The 17,370-nt window shown below is 45.4% G+C and overlaps 4 protein-coding genes across 4 annotated transcripts in view; 3 read left to right on the top strand and 1 right to left on the bottom strand.

Moving 5' to 3' along the window:
• Window positions 1-2,410, top strand: part of Vps33a (VPS33A core subunit of CORVET and HOPS complexes) — a 30,441-nt gene extending 28,031 nt beyond the window's left edge. Inside the window, exon 13 of the mRNA XM_005329580.5 lies at window positions 244-2,410. Coding sequence (XP_005329637.2) covers window positions 244-425 — 182 coding nt within the window. The 3' untranslated portion in view covers window positions 426-2,410. The remainder of the gene's footprint in view (window positions 1-243) is intronic.
• A 2,369-nt stretch (window positions 2,411-4,779) lies between these two features.
• On the bottom strand, window positions 4,780-17,365 carry B3gnt4 (UDP-GlcNAc:betaGal beta-1,3-N-acetylglucosaminyltransferase 4). The gene is made up of 2 exons (XM_040289527.2): window positions 17,207-17,365; window positions 4,780-15,072 (listed from the first exon to the last, which is right to left on the bottom strand). Exon 2 carries the CDS (start codon window positions 15,062-15,064, stop codon window positions 14,012-14,014), a length of 1,053 nt encoding a protein of 350 aa, XP_040145461.1. The 5' UTR covers window positions 15,065-15,072; window positions 17,207-17,365; the 3' UTR covers window positions 4,780-14,011.
• Window positions 5,071-6,331, top strand: LOC144375255 (uncharacterized). The gene is made up of 2 exons (XM_078039272.1): window positions 5,071-5,205; window positions 5,892-6,331. The coding sequence occupies exon 2, from the start codon at window positions 5,896-5,898 to the stop codon at window positions 6,028-6,030; it is 135 nt and encodes a 44-aa protein (XP_077895398.1). The 5' UTR covers window positions 5,071-5,205; window positions 5,892-5,895; the 3' UTR covers window positions 6,031-6,331.
• Window positions 6,364-13,592, top strand: Diablo (diablo IAP-binding mitochondrial protein). The gene is made up of 6 exons (XM_021729302.3): window positions 6,364-6,515; window positions 7,298-7,415; window positions 11,026-11,157; window positions 12,044-12,154; window positions 12,320-12,416; window positions 12,730-13,592. The coding sequence occupies exons 1-6, from the start codon at window positions 6,364-6,366 to the stop codon at window positions 12,924-12,926; spliced, it is 807 nt and encodes a 268-aa protein (XP_021584977.1). The 3' UTR covers window positions 12,927-13,592.
• Window positions 17,366-17,370: the final 5 nt, after the last annotated feature.

Genomic DNA, 17,370 nt, shown 5'->3' with positions numbered 1-17,370 from the left:
TATATTGTTAGTTGAGCCATGTTATTCTCTTGGGAGGAGCAGCTCTCAGTCTCCTCAGTGAGGCTCTCGGGAGTTTCAAAAAGCATTAAGATTAAAATCAGTGTTCCTGAGTTTTACATGAGCTGTCTGTACTAAGACATATTTGACCTTTTTATTCTTATGAGTTTTGAAAAATCTATTAAGAGGCAGGAAGAAAGGCACCAATAATAATTACTTCTGAATTCTGAAATGTTTACATTTTAGGTCAACCAGGAGAAAACCGAGTTACTCTGATATTTTTCCTCGGGGGTGTAACCTTTGCTGAAATTGCTGCCCTAAGGTTTCTCTCCCAGTTGGAAGATGGAGGTACAGAGTATGTAATTGCCACCACTAAACTAATCAATGGAACTAGCTGGATAGAGGCTCTAATGGAGAAACCTTTCTAGGGTGTTCAAAGGAGACTTCAAAAGTGCACTACAGAATAAGCTGCCTTTTGAACAAGTTGCTGAAAGGAAGTGAACCCACAGTAGAAACAGGAATACAGAAGTTACTTTGTGTTTTGCTTCTTATACTATTTTTTGTTCCTTTTCTCCTTTCTGCTCCTCTGTGTTCATAATTTCTTGAAGAAAGAAGAAGGAAATTAACCTGGGTAAAAGAGACTTTGGTTTTGAATTTTCTAAGTTCAGTATCTTCATTATAGGACTCTGGAAATGCAGTAAAGATGGTGGGACTGGATAATCCATATAGCTACACAAATGGGGACAGCTCTTAAAATAAGAACACAGACACTGTGGAGGTAAACATGAAAATAGAAGGGGAAGTCCAACTTCTAGTCTACAGTTTTATATTTTTAGGAAACGCATCAGGCCTAGGATAGTGGTTATGTCTTGAGGGCTAGAGCTTAATGTTGTCCTTAGTGATTTTTTTTCCCTGTAGAGGAATGGCACATTATAATTGTGTTTTCAATTTCTATCTTATTCCTAAGGCAAGTTTTGTTTCCTTCTTAAAAATCAAGAGATTTTAGGGAGCTTCTTGCCCCAAAACACAAAATTTATACTTTCTCTGATCAGCTACATCTGTGTAGGTTCCATACTTATCAAGGGCTTTCTATTTCTACACTGAAAAATATAATAATTGGGGAACAGTTTCCAGAGAATTTAACCACTCCAGGACTCTCCAAGACACTTCAATGGTAGATGCCTCTGTTGAGGTTTTGGTTTTCTTTCCTGTCCTTCATGGGCCCAACATCTAGTTGGTCCCACCGTGAGCAGTGGTGACTCTTGCTTCATCAGCATACTGAACCTCCACCCCTGTTACCAACTACTCTGTGCACTTCTGTAGCTCTCAGTGGCCACTTTCATCCATTTTGCTTGAAAATATCCAGTTTGGTTACAGTCCTTGATCTGGTGACCTCAGCTGCCCCTGGTTGATTTCATTGATGAGATCTGGTGACCTCAGCTGCCACTATTCCTACTGAGGACTGTTAGCTGTGCTGGAGAGTAGGGATGTGAGTGGAGAAGTTCGAAGTTCATATGTGATCCCTGCCTCTCTTCTGCTAATCCCAGCATCTGGGGGAGTTAAGGGTACCATGCAGGGGACCAAGTTGGTGGCTTTTCTGCCATTGCCCAAGTTTCCAGCAAAATTACTTGGTCAACCAGGAGAAAACCAACCTGAGGAGCTTTGCCAGATTCCATCCCTGGTGTGGTTTCTATCATTAATTATTAATCACATAGGTTCTTCCCTTACCTTTTTCAGTAGTAGGATTCTGATGAGTACGGTGCATGTTACGCGTAAAAGAAAATCTGTATTTAAAAAAAAATTAGTAAAATAACGAAGGGTGCCAGAGGTGATGTTTAAAAGATTTGTTTCTCATGGAATTAATCTGGCCTTGACATTCATTATTTGGAAACAGAAAACCATTCTTGTTTTAGAAAATCCTTTTTCAAATCCTTGTTATTCCAGGGAGATTAGTTTATACTTTGGAGCCCTAACAGTTGTCCAAGACTCAGCTCCTTTAGAGAATGAAATCTACCTTGTCCCTCCATGGTTTTGGTTCATGAGATTCAATTCAGGTCTGGTCGAGTCTCCTTGGCTGGGGGTTCTGTTCTGTGAACAGACACTCAGTTGTAATCTCATGTGTCTGCATTCACTTGTGACTGCATTTGCTTACTCAGAGAATAGCTAGGTCAGCATCTAAAAATGCATTCAACATTGATGAGACATCAATTATTTCATTTGTATGCAAAGAAAAAGTGGTGGATAATTACATATTATATGTGTTTATGGACATTTATTTAATACTTGAAATTGTCTGAGAAAGGATATGTGAATGGCACATTTATTCTCAGAGAAGCAGATTATTTACATCGGGTCTGGATTTTTGTCTATTGGATAGACAGTGTCCCTTTAATAAAGAAGTCTACATGGATAACCACTTTTTGTGGGGGTTTTTTGTTTGTTTTTGGTTTTTTTTTTTTTTTTGGTACTGAGGATTGAGTCCAGGGGCACTGGACTTTACCACTGAGTTACATCCTCAGCCTTTTTTATTTTTCATATTGAGACAGGGTCTTATAAGTTGCCCTGAATATGGAATCTTCCTGCTTTCCACTTTCCAAGCTGCTAGGATTATAGGCATAGGCCACCACATCTGGCTTACGTAGATAATTACGTATAATTCTTATACAATTGTGAATTTTACCCAACAGAGAAATAAGTATTTTAACTGTGGAGCAAGAGAGTAATGATTAAGAGAGGAAAGATTAAAAACTGGACATGTCAGGGCTGAGAGTGTAGCTCAGTTGGTAGAGCACTTGCCTACCATGCTCAAGGCCCTAGGTTCAATCCCCAGAGCCACCAAACCAAACCAAAAAAAAAAAAAAAAAAAACATGTAATTTTCATTCTTGGAGAGAATTGAAAAGGTCTGTTGAGTTTTGTTCCATTCTACTCCCACTGGAAATGAATTTTCATTAATCATGACATGCTGGTTTATGTCTTATTCTCAATTGTACATTACAGACTAATTGGGTTTACTGTTTTGTGTCTTATACAGTTGCAAATTTTATCCAACAGGGAAATAAGTATTTTAACTGATTTAATTGAGGAGTAAGAGTGTAACAGTTAAGAAAGGAAAGATTAAAAACCAGACATTCAAGGATTGGGGATGAGTGAAGCTCATTGGTAGAGTGTGTGTTAGCATGCAGAAGGCCCTGGGTTCAAGCCCCAGCACCAAAAAAAAAGGCCTATCACTCAACAGAAGCACAGAAGTGTTTGTATTCATCAGCTGAATTCAAGCAAAAATACTTTTTTAGAAAATACTAAAATACTAGGTGACTAAAGTAGGCAGGAAGAGAGGCTGTGATAAAGATAGCAAGGCACAGGAAAGCAGGCCTCACAGACCATCTGTAGATGATGAAGTGTACTCTAGATAGTATCTGATGTATTCAGTCCTGTGTTTTGTTTGTTTTGCACTAGCAGGGATTGAGCCCAGGGATGCTCTAGCACTAAGTTACACACCCAGCCCTTTTTGATTTTTTACTTTTGAGATAGGGTTTTGCTAAGTTGCCAAGACTGGTCTCAAATTTGAGATCCTACTGCCTCAGCCTCCCAAGTGGCTGGGATTTTAAGCATACACCACCAAACCCAGCAGGGTTTTTGTTTTGTTTTGTTTCCTATGTGTGCATATGTGGTGCTGGGGTTTAAACGCATGCGAGGCAAGCACTCTACCAACTGAGCTATATCCCCAATGCCTGACCCAGCAGTCTTATGGTCTAATCACATACTATGAAAATAGAGAATGCTTTTTTGTCAGAAAATTGAAGGAAAGGGCAATGATATAAAATTTCTCAGATTCTAACTTTTAAACAAATTTATGTGGATTTCATGTCATGTGGCCTTTCTTAGCTTCAATTACTCCACTTCTGTAAATACCCCAAATTGGGGGCTGGGAATGTGGCTCAAGCGGTAGCGTGCTCGCCTGGCATGTGTGCGGCCCGATTCGATCCTCAGCACCACATACAAACAAAGATGTTGTGACCGCCGATAATTAAAAAATAAATATTAAAATTCTCTCTCTTTAAAAATAAATAAATAAATACCCCAAATTGGGGGGTGAGTAGAGGCTGCAAAGTTTAGATCATGTAACTGTCTTGACACAGCCATTTGAAGGATATAAGAGCTTAAAAGCACACAAAATAGGTCCTATTTTGAACAGCCCGACTTTTTTATCTTATTTGGAATGGGGCAAGGTTATAAATCTCAACCATCCTTTCTTTCCTCTGACTAGGTTAAGACATTGAAGCCCTTCAGATGACCAATTCTCTGGGGGAGCAATTACTACTTCCTGAGCAGCTTGATAATGTTCTGCTCCTGTTTTTAGCTAGGCTGTGGCCAAGGCAATGATTTGATAATAAGAGATCCTGATTAAATTAAGGAGCCATTTGCTCCTGAATGATGATGTTTATAAAATGGTTGATATCCACAGTATCTGCTTTTTCAAAGGTCAAAAAAGTCTTTAACTAAAATCTAGTATAAGCAAAATAATCAGAAGCAGCATAAAGTTTATACTTTTCCTTGTTACCTCTGGGAAAATGCTCTTTGCTTTCCTACCTGGCTCCTTTAGCCTCACATTTGGAGGCTTGAAATTGGAAACAGATGCCTGGGAAGATGCCTGTGTAAGGAGTCTGTAAACTGCTAAACTCTTCGTAAATTAGAGTCTAGTACTCTGGAGCTCTTGGTCATCTAAGCTTGGTTTTCACACGCACTGCATGCTCTCCCATATTTTAAGGCAATGGCTTTCCAGATTGAGTAGATGGGACTTGTTTATTAGAACTATTGGCACCATAGTCCACCTAAAGTGTTTAGGCTAGCAAGACAAGAAGAGGCTTGAAATACCCCCTAGTGTATTGCTTATTGAGCCCATTTGAGCCAGGAATTTTGCAAACTCCTGTGGAGCCCTGTGGGCCATGGAGGTGACACAGGCAAGGGCAGACAGAGTTGCCAGTGCCCCGCCTGGCCTGGGGATTGCCTGCGCAGCTTCCTGAGAGCTCAGGGACCACACCGAGGTTGTAATTGGTCGCTAGACCACACCTAGTTGTTGAGAGCGGTTGCTGCCTGAAGACCTCACAGCTCTGCTCAGATCGCTGGAGTGTGCAGAAGCCAACCTTTAGCACCAGAACAGAGAGGAGCCACAAGCTGCGACGGTGGAGGAGTCGTGGAAACTTTGCCAAGTGAGTGAAATGGGGAAAGAGGGAAGCTAATGGCTGGCACTGAGGGGAGCTGCTAGGCAGGCAGCAAAGGAGGTAAAAAGCTGCTTTGATTCTTGCCACTGGATTCTGTCTGAGGTGAAGTTAGGAGGGCTGGGACAGATGCACAAGACACGGTGGAAGGGAGACAAGCCCAATCAAACTGATGCTCCAGCAATCAGTTTGGCACCCCAGCAATCCTGGCTGGCCAGAAGACAAGCATGCTGGACTACAAAGCAAAGATCCTCAAAGTCTGCTATTGAGAAGCCTTGGGGCCAGGGAAATGGCAGAGGGGCTACAGTGAGGGCCTGTGCCTTCCCTTCCTTCCCAGGGCTGCAGCTTGAGTGATGGGAAAAGCAAGCTTTACTCCACAAGCCCATTAGTGGCACCCGCGGCATTAAAAATTCAGGAGTAGGAGAGGGCTGGGGCTGGAAAAGGCCAGGGTTTTGCCTCCTAGGAGCCCAGATCTGAGCGGAAGAATGAGAGCGACTTTTGCTTTAGAAGCAGCTCTCCACTGCAAATGCAAAGCGGAGGGTGTTTGGGAGGAATTGGCACTGTTGGGGTCTCAGTTTGAGGTCCAGAACCTGTTTTCTGCCACAACCCCTGCCCAGGACGGGGCTGGCTAGGGAGCTGTCCTCTGCGATCTCAGGGTCTTTCCACGGCTCCCGCAGAGCAATGCCGGCGTCGTCCACCATCCACGTGCTGCAGGTGCTGCGGGAGCTGCTCGCCTTCGTTCTCCTCAGCTACACGGTGCTCATCGGGGCGCTGCTGCTGGCCGGCTGGACCACCTACTTCCTGGTGCTGAAGTGACAGCGCCGGCGCCCCGCCCCCACCGGGCACGAATCCGGCGCTGCTCCGCCCCCGTCGGAGGACGGCTGAGCCCAGCGGGACCGGCTAGCCAAAGAGCTCTGCGCCTGACGCGCGCGCCCAGGTTGCCCCTCGAGGGGCGGCCTCAACCCAAACCCCGACCCGTCGCTCGCGTCACCACGCGCGACTCAGCTCAGCGACTTCTGGTCCAAGGCGTTCCCCGCCCCGCGCGGAATCTACAACGGTTGCGTGGCCGTTACAGCCGTTGCCCCGGGCCCCGCCCCCTCGCTCCCCATCTGTCCAATCCTAACTGCTTCCTCGGGTGAGGGCGTGGCCATGGGGGCCAGGTCCTCTCAGGTGAAGGAGGCGGTGCCCCGCCCGCCGCTCGCGATGCTGCGTCACTTCCGGCGTGTGCGTCCGGCGTCCTCCCGCCGCAGGATGGCGGCTCTGAGGAGTTGGCTCTCCAGAAGCGTAGCCTCCTTCTTCAGGTACGGCTGCGGTCGTGGACTGGGGCAGAAATGGAGGACAGGCGACGCAGAGAACATTATGCCGGGTCGGAAGCGCCGGCCTTGGTGCGCGCTCTTCCTTTGGACGCGGCGTCCCGCCCCCCTTTGAAGCCCAGTAGGGCTCGGGCTCCGCCTCCGTCTTCGGTTGCGCCTGGGTCCAGCTTCACCTTCTTCTTTTCTATTACTCCGGCTCCCGAAAGCGAGTTCCCCCAGCCCGGGCTGATGTCCCATCAGTCGGACGGCGTCCCGAGGGGATCGAGAGACGGACTGGGGAGGGAGGGAGAAAAAAGTGGAGGACGTCGTCTCCGCGGAGGGCGCGCGCCAGGAGGCGACGTCCGACCTGTCTGCTCGGGGCTTTGCTTTTGCGTACTGGGGACCAAACCAGGGGCTCTCCCGCTCAGCCACAGCCCTTGTTATTTTCTGTTTTGCGACAAGGTCTCGCCAGTTTGTCCAGGCGATTCTAGCCAGAGCTCTTGGGCAAAGCTAAATCCTGCTTGCAGGAGTTTATTTTGGCATCAAGTTTGTAGCAGTCTTGAAGCTACATTTCAGACTTCCGCACCTGATGGAAAGCTCCCGACCCTTGGCCCAAGGCAGGGGCTTTCCAGGCCCCAAGCCTCCCACTGTTCTGACACACTTAGTGTCACTTTTAGGCTACTTTCGCGTCCTGCTTGGCCCGGTTTGCGTTTCCAACCCTTACAAATAAGTCATAGAGGCTTTTTACAGATTGATGGTCGCACTTTATTAAGTTTGGCTTCTATTTCTAGGTACCGACAGTGTGTTCCAGTTGTGGTTAATTCTAGGAAACGCTTATTGATAAGACCATGGCACAAAACGGTGGCGGCTGCGTTTGGTGTAACCTTGTGTGCAGTTCCTATTGCTCAGGTGAAGTACTATCATGTGACTGTTTCTTAGCGGTATCCCTTTGAAGTCTCAAGTGAACATCAGTCAAACTGCTGTAGTTACAACCAGTCTTCCCAGTCCCCCACATGATGCTGTTTATTGTGCCAGCATTTTCTTTTCCGAGTTGAGCAGGTACATTGATGTTAACATTTTTTTATTGTCTCATTTTATAGGAACAATACCTCAAGTTGCATATGAGTAGAGTGAAATAAAATATCATATGTCAACAAAATAATAATTCAAAAATTTAATGAAAAACTTGTGTGTGTCATATACTGGGAATCTGAAAATGAGCAAAAACAAACCCTGAAATTCCTGTTGTCATAAAATTTACATTCTGGGAAGATAGAAGAAAAGAAGTATAAAATGTATGCTGGTGATAAGCACTCTGAAGAAAACAAATAGTAAATGGGGAGTATACTAGGAGGGAATTGTTTATTATTATTTACAGATGGGTCAAGAAAAGCTACTCTGATAAGGTAAAATTTAAGTATTAGAAATCTGAATTATGATTAGAAATATGATTAGAAATATTATACTATCCAGTGGAGGGAAGAGACTGCCAGGCGGAAGGAATTGTTAGGTGCAAAGACCTAAAAGTATAATCCTAACTACTCTGGAGACTAAGGTGGGAATATTGCAAGTTTTTGAGGCCAGCCACAACAACTTAGGAAGACCCCGTCTCAAAACTAAAAGGTCTGGCGTTGTAACTTGGAGGTAGAGCACTTCAGGGTTCAATTCCCAATATACCAAAGTGGAGGGGGAGGGGGCTAGAAGCAGTAATATACTGGGTGTTTGTTTTGGTACCAGGGATTGAACTCAAGAGCACCACTAAGCCAAATCCCCAGCCCTATTTTGTATCTTATTTATAGACAGGGTCTCACTGAGTTGCTTAGTGCCTCGCTTTTGCTGCGGCTGGCTTTGAACTCAAGATCCTCCTGTCTTAGCCTCCCAAGCCGCTGGGATTACAGGTGTAGGCCACTGCACCGGGCTTATGCTGGTGTTTTTGAGGAACAGTAAAGATGCTAATGTCATCTGGAATAGAATGAGGACGTAAGTTAATAGGTAAGGCCACAGGATTAAGTTTGGATCAAATTGTGTGCTTTGTACTTTGTGGACTATTGTAAAGCTTTGAATTTTATTTCTGAAAAAGCCACAGGGTATTTTTATTTTTTATTTTGCAGAATTGGGGACTGAACACAGGAGCACTTTTAAAAACCTGAGCTACATCCCCAGTCCTTTTTATTTTTTTTTGAGATAGTCTCTCTCTAAATTGTAGCAGTTAACCTTGAACTTTTGATCCTCTTGCCTCAGCCTCCCAAATCACTGAGATTTGAGGCATGCACCACCACACCTGGCTAAGATTTTGAAAATGCCTAAGCATCTGAAAGAATAAGAGTTGCCGTGTACTAGATGAAGAGGAAGGATGTGGAAAGAGAAAAAGAGTTCTGTTTTAGAAATCTCAGTCTGAGATGTTCAGTAGAAATTTAGGTAGAACTGTCAAATAGGCAGTTGATATGAAAGTGGCACCTTGGGGCTGGGATTGTAGCTCAGTGGAGGAGCACTTGCCTAGCATGTGTGAGGCACTGGGTTCCCTCTTTAGCACCACATATAACTAAATAAAACAAAGGTCCGTTGACAACTAAAAATAAAATTAGGACTGAGGATATAACTTAGTGATAAAGTGCTCACCCAGATGTGAGGCCCCGAGTTCAATCCCCACCACCAAATAAATAAATAAATCTAACTCATTCTGTACTCCAGTGGCCTAGCTAGTCTTTTTCTTTTTGGTATGGAGGATTGAACTCCGGGCACTTAGCCACTGAGGCACATCCCCTCTCCCTTTTTTATATTTTATTGAGTTCCTTAGGGCCTCCTTAAGTTGCTGAGACTGGCTTTGAACTGTTGCTCCTCCTGCCTCAGCCTCCTGAGCTGCTGGGATTTCAGGCATACACCACTGCGCAGGGACCAGTCTCTTTTCTCTTATGCCCGCCAGCCCTAGATATTGGACAATCCCTTCCATGTGTAACAAATGTATTTTTTTTTTCCTCATTTGTTCTTCCTATGATGCTTGACCATTCTAATCCTAGCTGTCTGCAATATCAAGTCCTATCTATAAAACCTGTCGTAGTTTCTGGCCAAAACCATCCCTCTTTCTGGCCACTTAACATGTATATTTTGATATCTGATGATAGTCTCCATGACATTCTACTTTGTCTGCAGACCATAAGGGAAAGGGACTGAGGGCTACGTGTGTGACTTTGAAAATGTTACTTAAGTTCTGTGAGCTTCCATTTAATCATTTGTAAAAAAGAAGTCATACCTGCAGTGTTGTGAGGAACAAGCAAAAACACATTGTAAAATTAGCAAAATGTGGCTGTGTGCAGTGGCACATGCCTATAATACCAGTGACTCCAGAGGATCCCAAGTTTAAGGCCAGCCTAGAAAATTTAACGAGGCCCTAAACAACTTATTAAGACCTTGTCTCAAAATAAAAAGGACTGGGGTTGTAGCTCAGTGGTAGAGCACTTGCCTAGCACGTGTGAAGCACTGAGTTCGATCCTCAGCACTACATATAAATAAATAAAACGAAAGTATTTTGTCTACAACTAAAAAAAATTAAAGAAAATTTTAAAAAATGGATTGAGGATGTCGCTCAGTGATAAAGCACCCCGAGGTTTAATCCCCAGTACCAAAAAAAAAAAAAAGAAAAAAAAAACCAGCATATTCTGTAGGCTTAAGTTAATTGGTATATTATGTCAAAATTAGTTTCTTGGAGCTGGGGCTCAGTGGCAGAGCACTTTCTTAGCATGTATGAGGCACTGGATTCAATCCTTAGCACATGTAAAAATAAATAAATAAAATAAAGGCATTCTATCTAACTACAAAAAATTTTTTTAAAAAAGGAAATTAGCTTCTTGTGAGCCAATATGTCATTTTTCTTCCCTTTGTAACTTCCCAATACATGTACATGGTAATTACTTGATTGAAAGATGTAGATAAAATTGTTATTTTATCTATAAGAATGTTTGTTCATTTGTTCATGTATCAAAAATTATTTCTTGGGCTGCAGCTGCACGTGATGGCACATGCCTGTAATTCCAGCGGCTCAGGAGGCTGAGGCAGGAGGATCTCAAGTTTGAAAACATCGTCAGCAATTTAGCGAGACCCTGTCTCAAAGTAAAAAAATGAAAAACGGGTTGGAGATTTGCTTAGTGGTAGAGTACCCCTGGGTCAGATACTCCGCCCCCCCTTTTCTCTCTCTCTCTCTCTCTCTCTCTCTCTCTCTCTCTCTCTGTCTCTCTCTCTCTCTCTCTCTCACACACACACACACACACACTCACAAGTACTTTGCTCTCTGGAATGGAAAATGGGGGAAAAAAATAGAAGGCACACTTTTTTTTCCCTCTGTATTGCCTAAAATAGCCATCATAAAGCCTAAAATAAAAATTAGCCCAAATAAGTATAGCACAGTTGCAGTGTATAAGCAACCATGAGAATTGTTTTTTCTTGGCTGTCCTTGATGAAGTTCTCAGCATGAGATTTATTTTATATAGGTTGGAAGTCAAATGATAATGTTTGTGTCTTTCAGAAATCAGAGCCTCATTCTCTTAGTAATGAAGCATTAATGAGGAGGGCTGTGTCTTTGGTAACAGATAGCACCTCCACCTTTCTCTCTCAAACCACATATGCATTGATTGAAGCAATCACTGAATATACTAAGGTAGGTCTCTTGCTAAATCTTTGATATTCTCAACCAGTTGTTTGCAAATTATGGCTCACAACCTAATCTGGTGGGATGTTTATTTTATCAGAACTTAGCCCAGCTCATAGGCATTGTCCTTGAGTAGTTTTAGTCCTCTGTTGAAGCCTAAAATATTTACTGTCTAGCTTTTACCAAAAAAAAAAAAAAGCTGCTTGAGTCTTCATTAATTTTTTTTTTTATGCTTTTTGTAGAATTCCCCTCCTTTTTTTTCCCCAGGGGTGGGGGTGGGGTGGGGAATTTATAGTAGCCCTATATATAAAACATGCTCCAAGATAATCTGGTTCAAAAAGGGATAAAAGGGCCCAAAGTCTACCATCAGAGGTTACCCTGTGAGGATTGTTTTAAAACCACTTATTAGAGCTAAAAGAAAAGCGTATATGGGTATTTAAAAGCAGCCAACTAGTGTGATATCTACCTGTAATCCCAACTAAAGGGACTGAGGCAGGAGGGTAGACCCCAGGAATTGGAGGCCAGGCTGACTAATGAATAACATGGACCTCATCTCAAAAAACCTTTTTTTTTTTTTTTTTTTTGTAAATGCCTTATTTACATGTTTATTTTGTAAGTACTTTTTTCCCCTCAACCTTTTGATTTTTCCTCTACATTGTTTTCTCTTTGCATCTGAATTACTAGCATGTTTTAAAATACACACATTTTAGGTAAAGATATAACTGTTCTGGAATGATGCCTTTATTTCTTAAGAGTAGTGTATTTTCAGTGAGGCACAAGGACTGGAGAGCCAGTTTGTTAAAATGGGACTTCACCTCTTTGAGGTATAAATATCACTAATCCTTCTAATGTACCTCACTCACTTTACACAGATTTATTTATTCTGTATTTGTAGGCTGTGTATACCTTAATTTCTCTGTACCGACAATATACAAGTTTACTTGGGAAAATGAATTCACAGGAGGAAGATGAAGTATGGCAGGTGATTATAGGAGCCAGAGTTGAGGTAAGCAAAAGATTGTCAAGCATTTCTGTATTAGTGTTCCTACCTCATTATGATGACCAAATTATTGGATTAAAGTGTCTAATAAACTATTCATTCTAAATCTGCTAGTTTGAATAAATCCATTTAACTCTTTGTATTGCCTAAAGCTTTTTGCTAACTTTACAGATGACTTCAAAACAACAAGAATACTTGAAGCTTGAAACCACCTGGATGACTGCAGTTGGTCTTTCAGAGATGGCAGCAGAAGCTGCATACCAATCTGGTAGGTTGAAGGGTTTTTTTGTTTTGTTTCTTATAAGGGAAGTACCAGTTGATTTTTCATCTAGCTGTAAGATTAGAGATTTAGATTAGATGATGTAATTGATGACCATTATTTAGCTTTGAGAAATTTTCCCCATTTCCAAAATAACCAATATTTTATTTGCATATTAGGACAATTGACCACCCTTGTAGCTAGACCAGTTAGGGAACATGACCCCAAGAGGGACTCACATGACAGCCTCAGGGCCCCAGGCTTTCCTTGTGTCCATATGTGCCTTCTACCCTGCTCAAGCAGTTGTCCCATGTTTTGGCAGGAGCAGATCAGGCCTCTATAACTGCCAGGAACCACATTCAACTGGTGAAATCGCAGGTGCAGGAGGTGCGCCAACTCTCCCAGAAAGCAGAAACCAAGCTGGCTGAAGCACAAACACAGGAGCTACACCAGAAATCACAAGAGGGAAGGGACGAGAGGGCCGACCAGGAACAGGAGGCCTACCTGCGTGAAGATTGAGGGCCCAAGCTGGCTGCCCTTTCTACCCACTCATGGGGAAAGCAGAGGTGGATGCCATCCACCCAGCACAGTACAATTCTCTCTGCACAGAGAAGAGGTGGCAGGCCCTACCCTGGCCTATCAGGCCAGAAGCCTTTGTGAGCTCTGAATGCCTGGCCCTTTCCCCTATGGTCTCAGCTTTTACTGGACCTGGTTGTTAGTCCATGGGCACTGTATGTGCCCTGTTTAACCTTGCACCCCCCTCGGCATACCTGCTCTCTCATTTTTAACCTTATACCCAAAACATTTCACCGGCAAGGGCCAGAGAGGGGTCTTTTAGTCACTTAAGTTCAATAGCTGTTTAACCTCAGTTTCAAGCTTACTCAGATTTTCAAATATGATTTAGTATTTATTCCCTCCATAGGAGTTTGAGTTTGGTGGGGAAGGGGAGACTGTCAGGTTTTTAAGATTGCTCTTTAAGCATATGTAATGCCTTCTCTGATATGGCCTTACCACCAGCTCCTTGGACAGGTAAGGCCAAGGAGCCAAGAGTGTAACTGTGAAGGGATTGAATGCAGAGTGTTCACCTGGTGCTCCCAACAGGACTTAACACATGCTTCTTGTGTTTCCTTCTTTGAGTTTCTCTATTATAGCCAAAGGAGAATATATATATTTTTTTCCACTTAATTTGTGTGTGTCTTCTGGGGCCCTATGCAGTCATTTTCCTTCATTGCCCATTGCAGAGCCCCAAAGGGCCCTAGGGATTCCCCCCATGGGTTTCTGGCAGTGTTTGCTAAGTTTTGTCTCTCATCCAGCTAATGCTGAATACACTAAGTTTTAGCATGTTTTTTTTTTTTTAATTTAAAAAAATTTTTAATTGTTGATCTTTGTTTATATGTGGTGCTGAGGATATATATATGTCTGTGAGTGGAGCCCCAGCCCCAAATTTTAGCATTTTTAAGAGAGCTAACAAGATAGGAATGGTTTGCAAAAATGAAATCGGCATTTCTTTTAGACCCTCAAGGATCCGTTTTTGAGGTTTTCAGTTTGTCTTCATGATAGAGAATCAACTGAGTCAACTCTAGGGCTGTCACTTCACTCACTCCTCAGTACTGAAGCTTGAGGGTAGCTGCACACTTGAGCCCCTTGTCTGTCACCAGTGCCCACATGGTCCACATTTCCAGAGGATTCAGGCGGTGTACCAACAGGAGCCCTCTATATAGGCAAGGGTCCAGAGGTTGCCGTATTCCAAATGTTTTAAAGCCAGCATGGTGTGTGGGGTGTACCCCCAGCTTCTTCAGGCACATGCCCACAAAGACATCATCAATAGGAAAGAGCTCAGTCCCCTCCATGGCTGCTTGGAGGTGCCTCATTGTGGCTCTGGACATGACATAGCCTCCACCCCCAGCATAGGGTGGATAGTGGCGTGCCTTATACATGGAGGGTGGGATGAAGTATTTGACTCTGGTGTTCCTATTGGGCAGGGCCTGGTGGATGACATCTCCCACCAGGAGGTCCTGGGCTGGGTCCCAGCCATCCAGGAACTCTAGCACATTGGGGACATGGACAAAGACATCATCATCTCCCTTAAGCATGAAGTGGGCATGAGGACAAGCACTTGCCACCCAGCGCTGTAAGTGCAGCTCCTTAAGAGTTAGGTTGAAGAAATCCTCCGCAAAGTCCCACTGTAGGATATCATCAAACTCTCCACTCTCATAGACCAGCAGCTGAGCTGGGGGTGTGGGCACTGCCAGTCCAAGTAGGAACACCAGCTTCAGCTGCCTGTCCCTAACCCAGCTCCCTGCTCGGCCCCAAGTGCTGCGGATAGCTGCACGTTGCTCCACGTGACCAGGTTGTGATTTGATGGCCAAGAGCAGGAAGGTGTCCTTGGCACAGCCTGAAGGCTCCAGCAGGATGGAGAAATTTCGGCAGTGGCGGTAAGTCAAGAAGAGGCGGTGACGACTAGGCAGGGATAGGGAAGTGTTAGCCACTGTGCGATTGGGTAGGCACTGGCTGTGGTGAGCCCCAGAGGGTTCCCAGAAGGGTTGGTGGGTCTTGAGGTCCCCTTCCGAGGGGGCCTCCTTCTTCAGAAAGAGCAGACAGCTGAGCAGCAGTACCACGAGACTGTAGAACAGCAGCCAGCCCAGCCTGTGCAACATGGTGGGCCCTGCAGGAAGAGAGTGCCTGAGCCATTCCTATGCCCCACCCCTGACCCTGACAGCTGAGCAACTGCAACCCTGCAGCTAGTCTTTGCTGGCCTTCATTCAGGATTGCCTTTTATTCTCAACATATCCTTTGGCTCTTTGATTTTCTTCCCAAAAATCAAAGTACACCTACTTTTTTCTGCTTTTCTGCTGAGGGGAGGGTTCTGGGGTCAGTGTTTTCCCAAAATGACTTGCAGTCATATTGACACCGTAAACATTCACAGCCTTTCCAGGAAACTACCTGACAAAAGTTTCAGTGAAATGGAGCAAACTTAGTTTAGCTTTGTGTCAAATTCGTTCTAAGCATGAGATGACATTCAGAGCTCTTCAGATCCAAAACTACTGCACCAGTTAAATGGCAGGCCCTGTGTTGGGTGTTTCTGATGACAGAGCCCCAGGTACTGAGGTTAGGGACTGGAAGCTATGCAGCAGGGTAGCAAGAGAACACTCCCCACCTATCTTCTCTCATCGTTCTGGATTTCTTGGTGGAATGAGCTGAACTAAGGTTTTGGACAAAAATCACACAGCATGACAGGAAGAAAACCTGTATCAGGGAATATGAACTAAGGCTACCCTGCCACCTTAGCCCTTCCTACCACTACTGAGTTTTGAGTTCTGACTGTCCTGAAGTTTGTCAAAGAGAAGGTTGAGAAAAGCCAGATTTCAATTTCTCCTGTCATTTGCCTCTGCCTCTTTTCCCCTTTCACCCTCAGTCCCCTTTCCTTGATCTTCATTGCCACATCATCCCAATCTTTCTCCTTCAGTATGTCTAGCTGCATTAACATCATCCTTGTCCCTAACATTTCTAGTGCTAAGTCAAGACAACCCAAAATGCTTACCAAGAGATGTACTGAGAAGAAGTTAATAGAATGAAGTGGCTTGGGGAAGGTTGCTTCACCTAAGAACCAAGAACGCTGTCCTTGATAAGGGGACGTTCAAGCAAGACCTTTGAAGCAAGAGGTCAGATCACATAAAAATGTGGGGAAGTGAATGCCAGGCAGAGGCCACAGTTCATTGTGGAGCTAATGTAGCCAGGGTTGAGGAAGTGTGATCTGCTATGAATGAGGAGGAGGAAAACTAGCAAAGCCAAAGTGAAGTGAAAGCAGCAGCCCGAGGCGGTCAGGGAAGGGTTGAGGAGCACCACTGGAGGCTGTGGCAGAGAAGCAAAAGAATTTTCATTGTATTAAGGTCACGCCTGTCGCTGATGCTGCTTTGATGGACTATTAGAAAAACATGTAATAAGACAGGGAGACCCTCTAGAGAATGAATTAGAATTCAAGGCGTGGCTGTGGCATTGTGGCAGCTCCTGGATCTCAGTTATGCGGGATCTGCGGCAGTAGGGGAGGACCCCAGACGCGGGTAGGTTCCACTAGCAGAGAAGGGCGCAGAGCTTTGGTTCTGTTCGTGATATCAGAAAGCTCTCCCCGGCTCGCCAACTAGCGTAAATCCGCCCTCCGCCGTCGAAACTGCGCGCAATTCCCAACAGGAGAAACCGGATTGAGCGCCGCCGACGGCCTGAACTAAGGTCTCGCCAGGGGGCCTGCCTTGGTCCCACACACCTGCGCATCCTAATTTAACTCCTGCTAGCTGACGTCTTCCTCCCTCGCTCTGCTGACCCCAAAGCCGGGCGTGGGCTTCAGAGGGTGCTCACACCCCGCGAGAGGGATGCAGAGTCCTGAGGGGCTGCGCGCGTTCCTGGGGTGACAGCTGCCTGGGTTCCTCACTCTGACCCAACACGCTACCGGGTGAGAAAGGGCCAACGTCAGGTTCATTCTTCCAACACGAGGGTTTCCTGAGGACGAAAAGGACTGCCCTCGCCAGAGAAAGGACCAACACCGCTAGGGGTACACACTACCCCCCCCCAGGCGGAGCGCGGCGGGGGCAGATTGCCCAGGTGGGCCCGGGCACCATTCTGCCCTGAGAGGCGCGAAAGCCTAGCGGCCCTGGGGCCCCGCACCACGCCAGCCTGAGGTCACCCACCAGCCGGGAAGTGCGTGGCCAGAGTCGGCGCCGGTAGCCGCCGGGCAGCCCACGCCTCCTCCCCGCGCAAGAGTGGCAGCCGTCCCAGGCCCTGCACGATCTGTCCCCCTGACGTACCTAAGCGTGACTCCGGGTCGGGACACAGGAGAGAAGCTCGCACCGCGGAGCCAGAAAATGGAGCGCTTCCAGGAGCCGAGCTCGCGGGGCTCGGGCCGCGGGCGGAGGCGGGGCTTCCGGGGGCCGGGCTGCCGCGCGCCGGCCCAGGTGGCCTCTGCAGCACG

Source organism: Ictidomys tridecemlineatus, chromosome 2, assembly GCF_052094955.1.
Source record: "Ictidomys tridecemlineatus isolate mIctTri1 chromosome 2, mIctTri1.hap1, whole genome shotgun sequence".
NCBI classification, from domain to species: domain Eukaryota; kingdom Metazoa; phylum Chordata; class Mammalia; order Rodentia; family Sciuridae; genus Ictidomys; species Ictidomys tridecemlineatus.
Note: the sequence above shows the minus strand (reverse complement) of the source record. Positions and strands in the feature narration are given on the sequence as shown.

Coding starts and splice junctions, on each gene's coding strand:
- LOC144375255 (XM_078039272.1), top strand. CDS start 5,896: ATGCCGGCGTCGTCCACCATCCACGTGCTGCAGGTGCTGCGGGAGCTG.
- Diablo (XM_021729302.3), top strand. CDS start 6,364: ATGGGGGCCAGGTCCTCTCAGGTGAAGGAGGCGGTGCCCCGCCCGCCG. Junction 7,416..11,025: donor GTGCAGTTCCTATTGCTCAG/GTGAAGTACTAT, acceptor TGTGTCTTTCAG/AAATCAGAGCCTCATTCTCT. Junction 11,158..12,043: donor CAATCACTGAATATACTAAG/GTAGGTCTCTTG, acceptor CTGTATTTGTAG/GCTGTGTATACCTTAATTTC.
- B3gnt4 (XM_040289527.2), bottom strand. CDS start 15,064: ATGTTGCACAGGCTGGGCTGGCTGCTGTTCTACAGTCTCGTGGTACTG.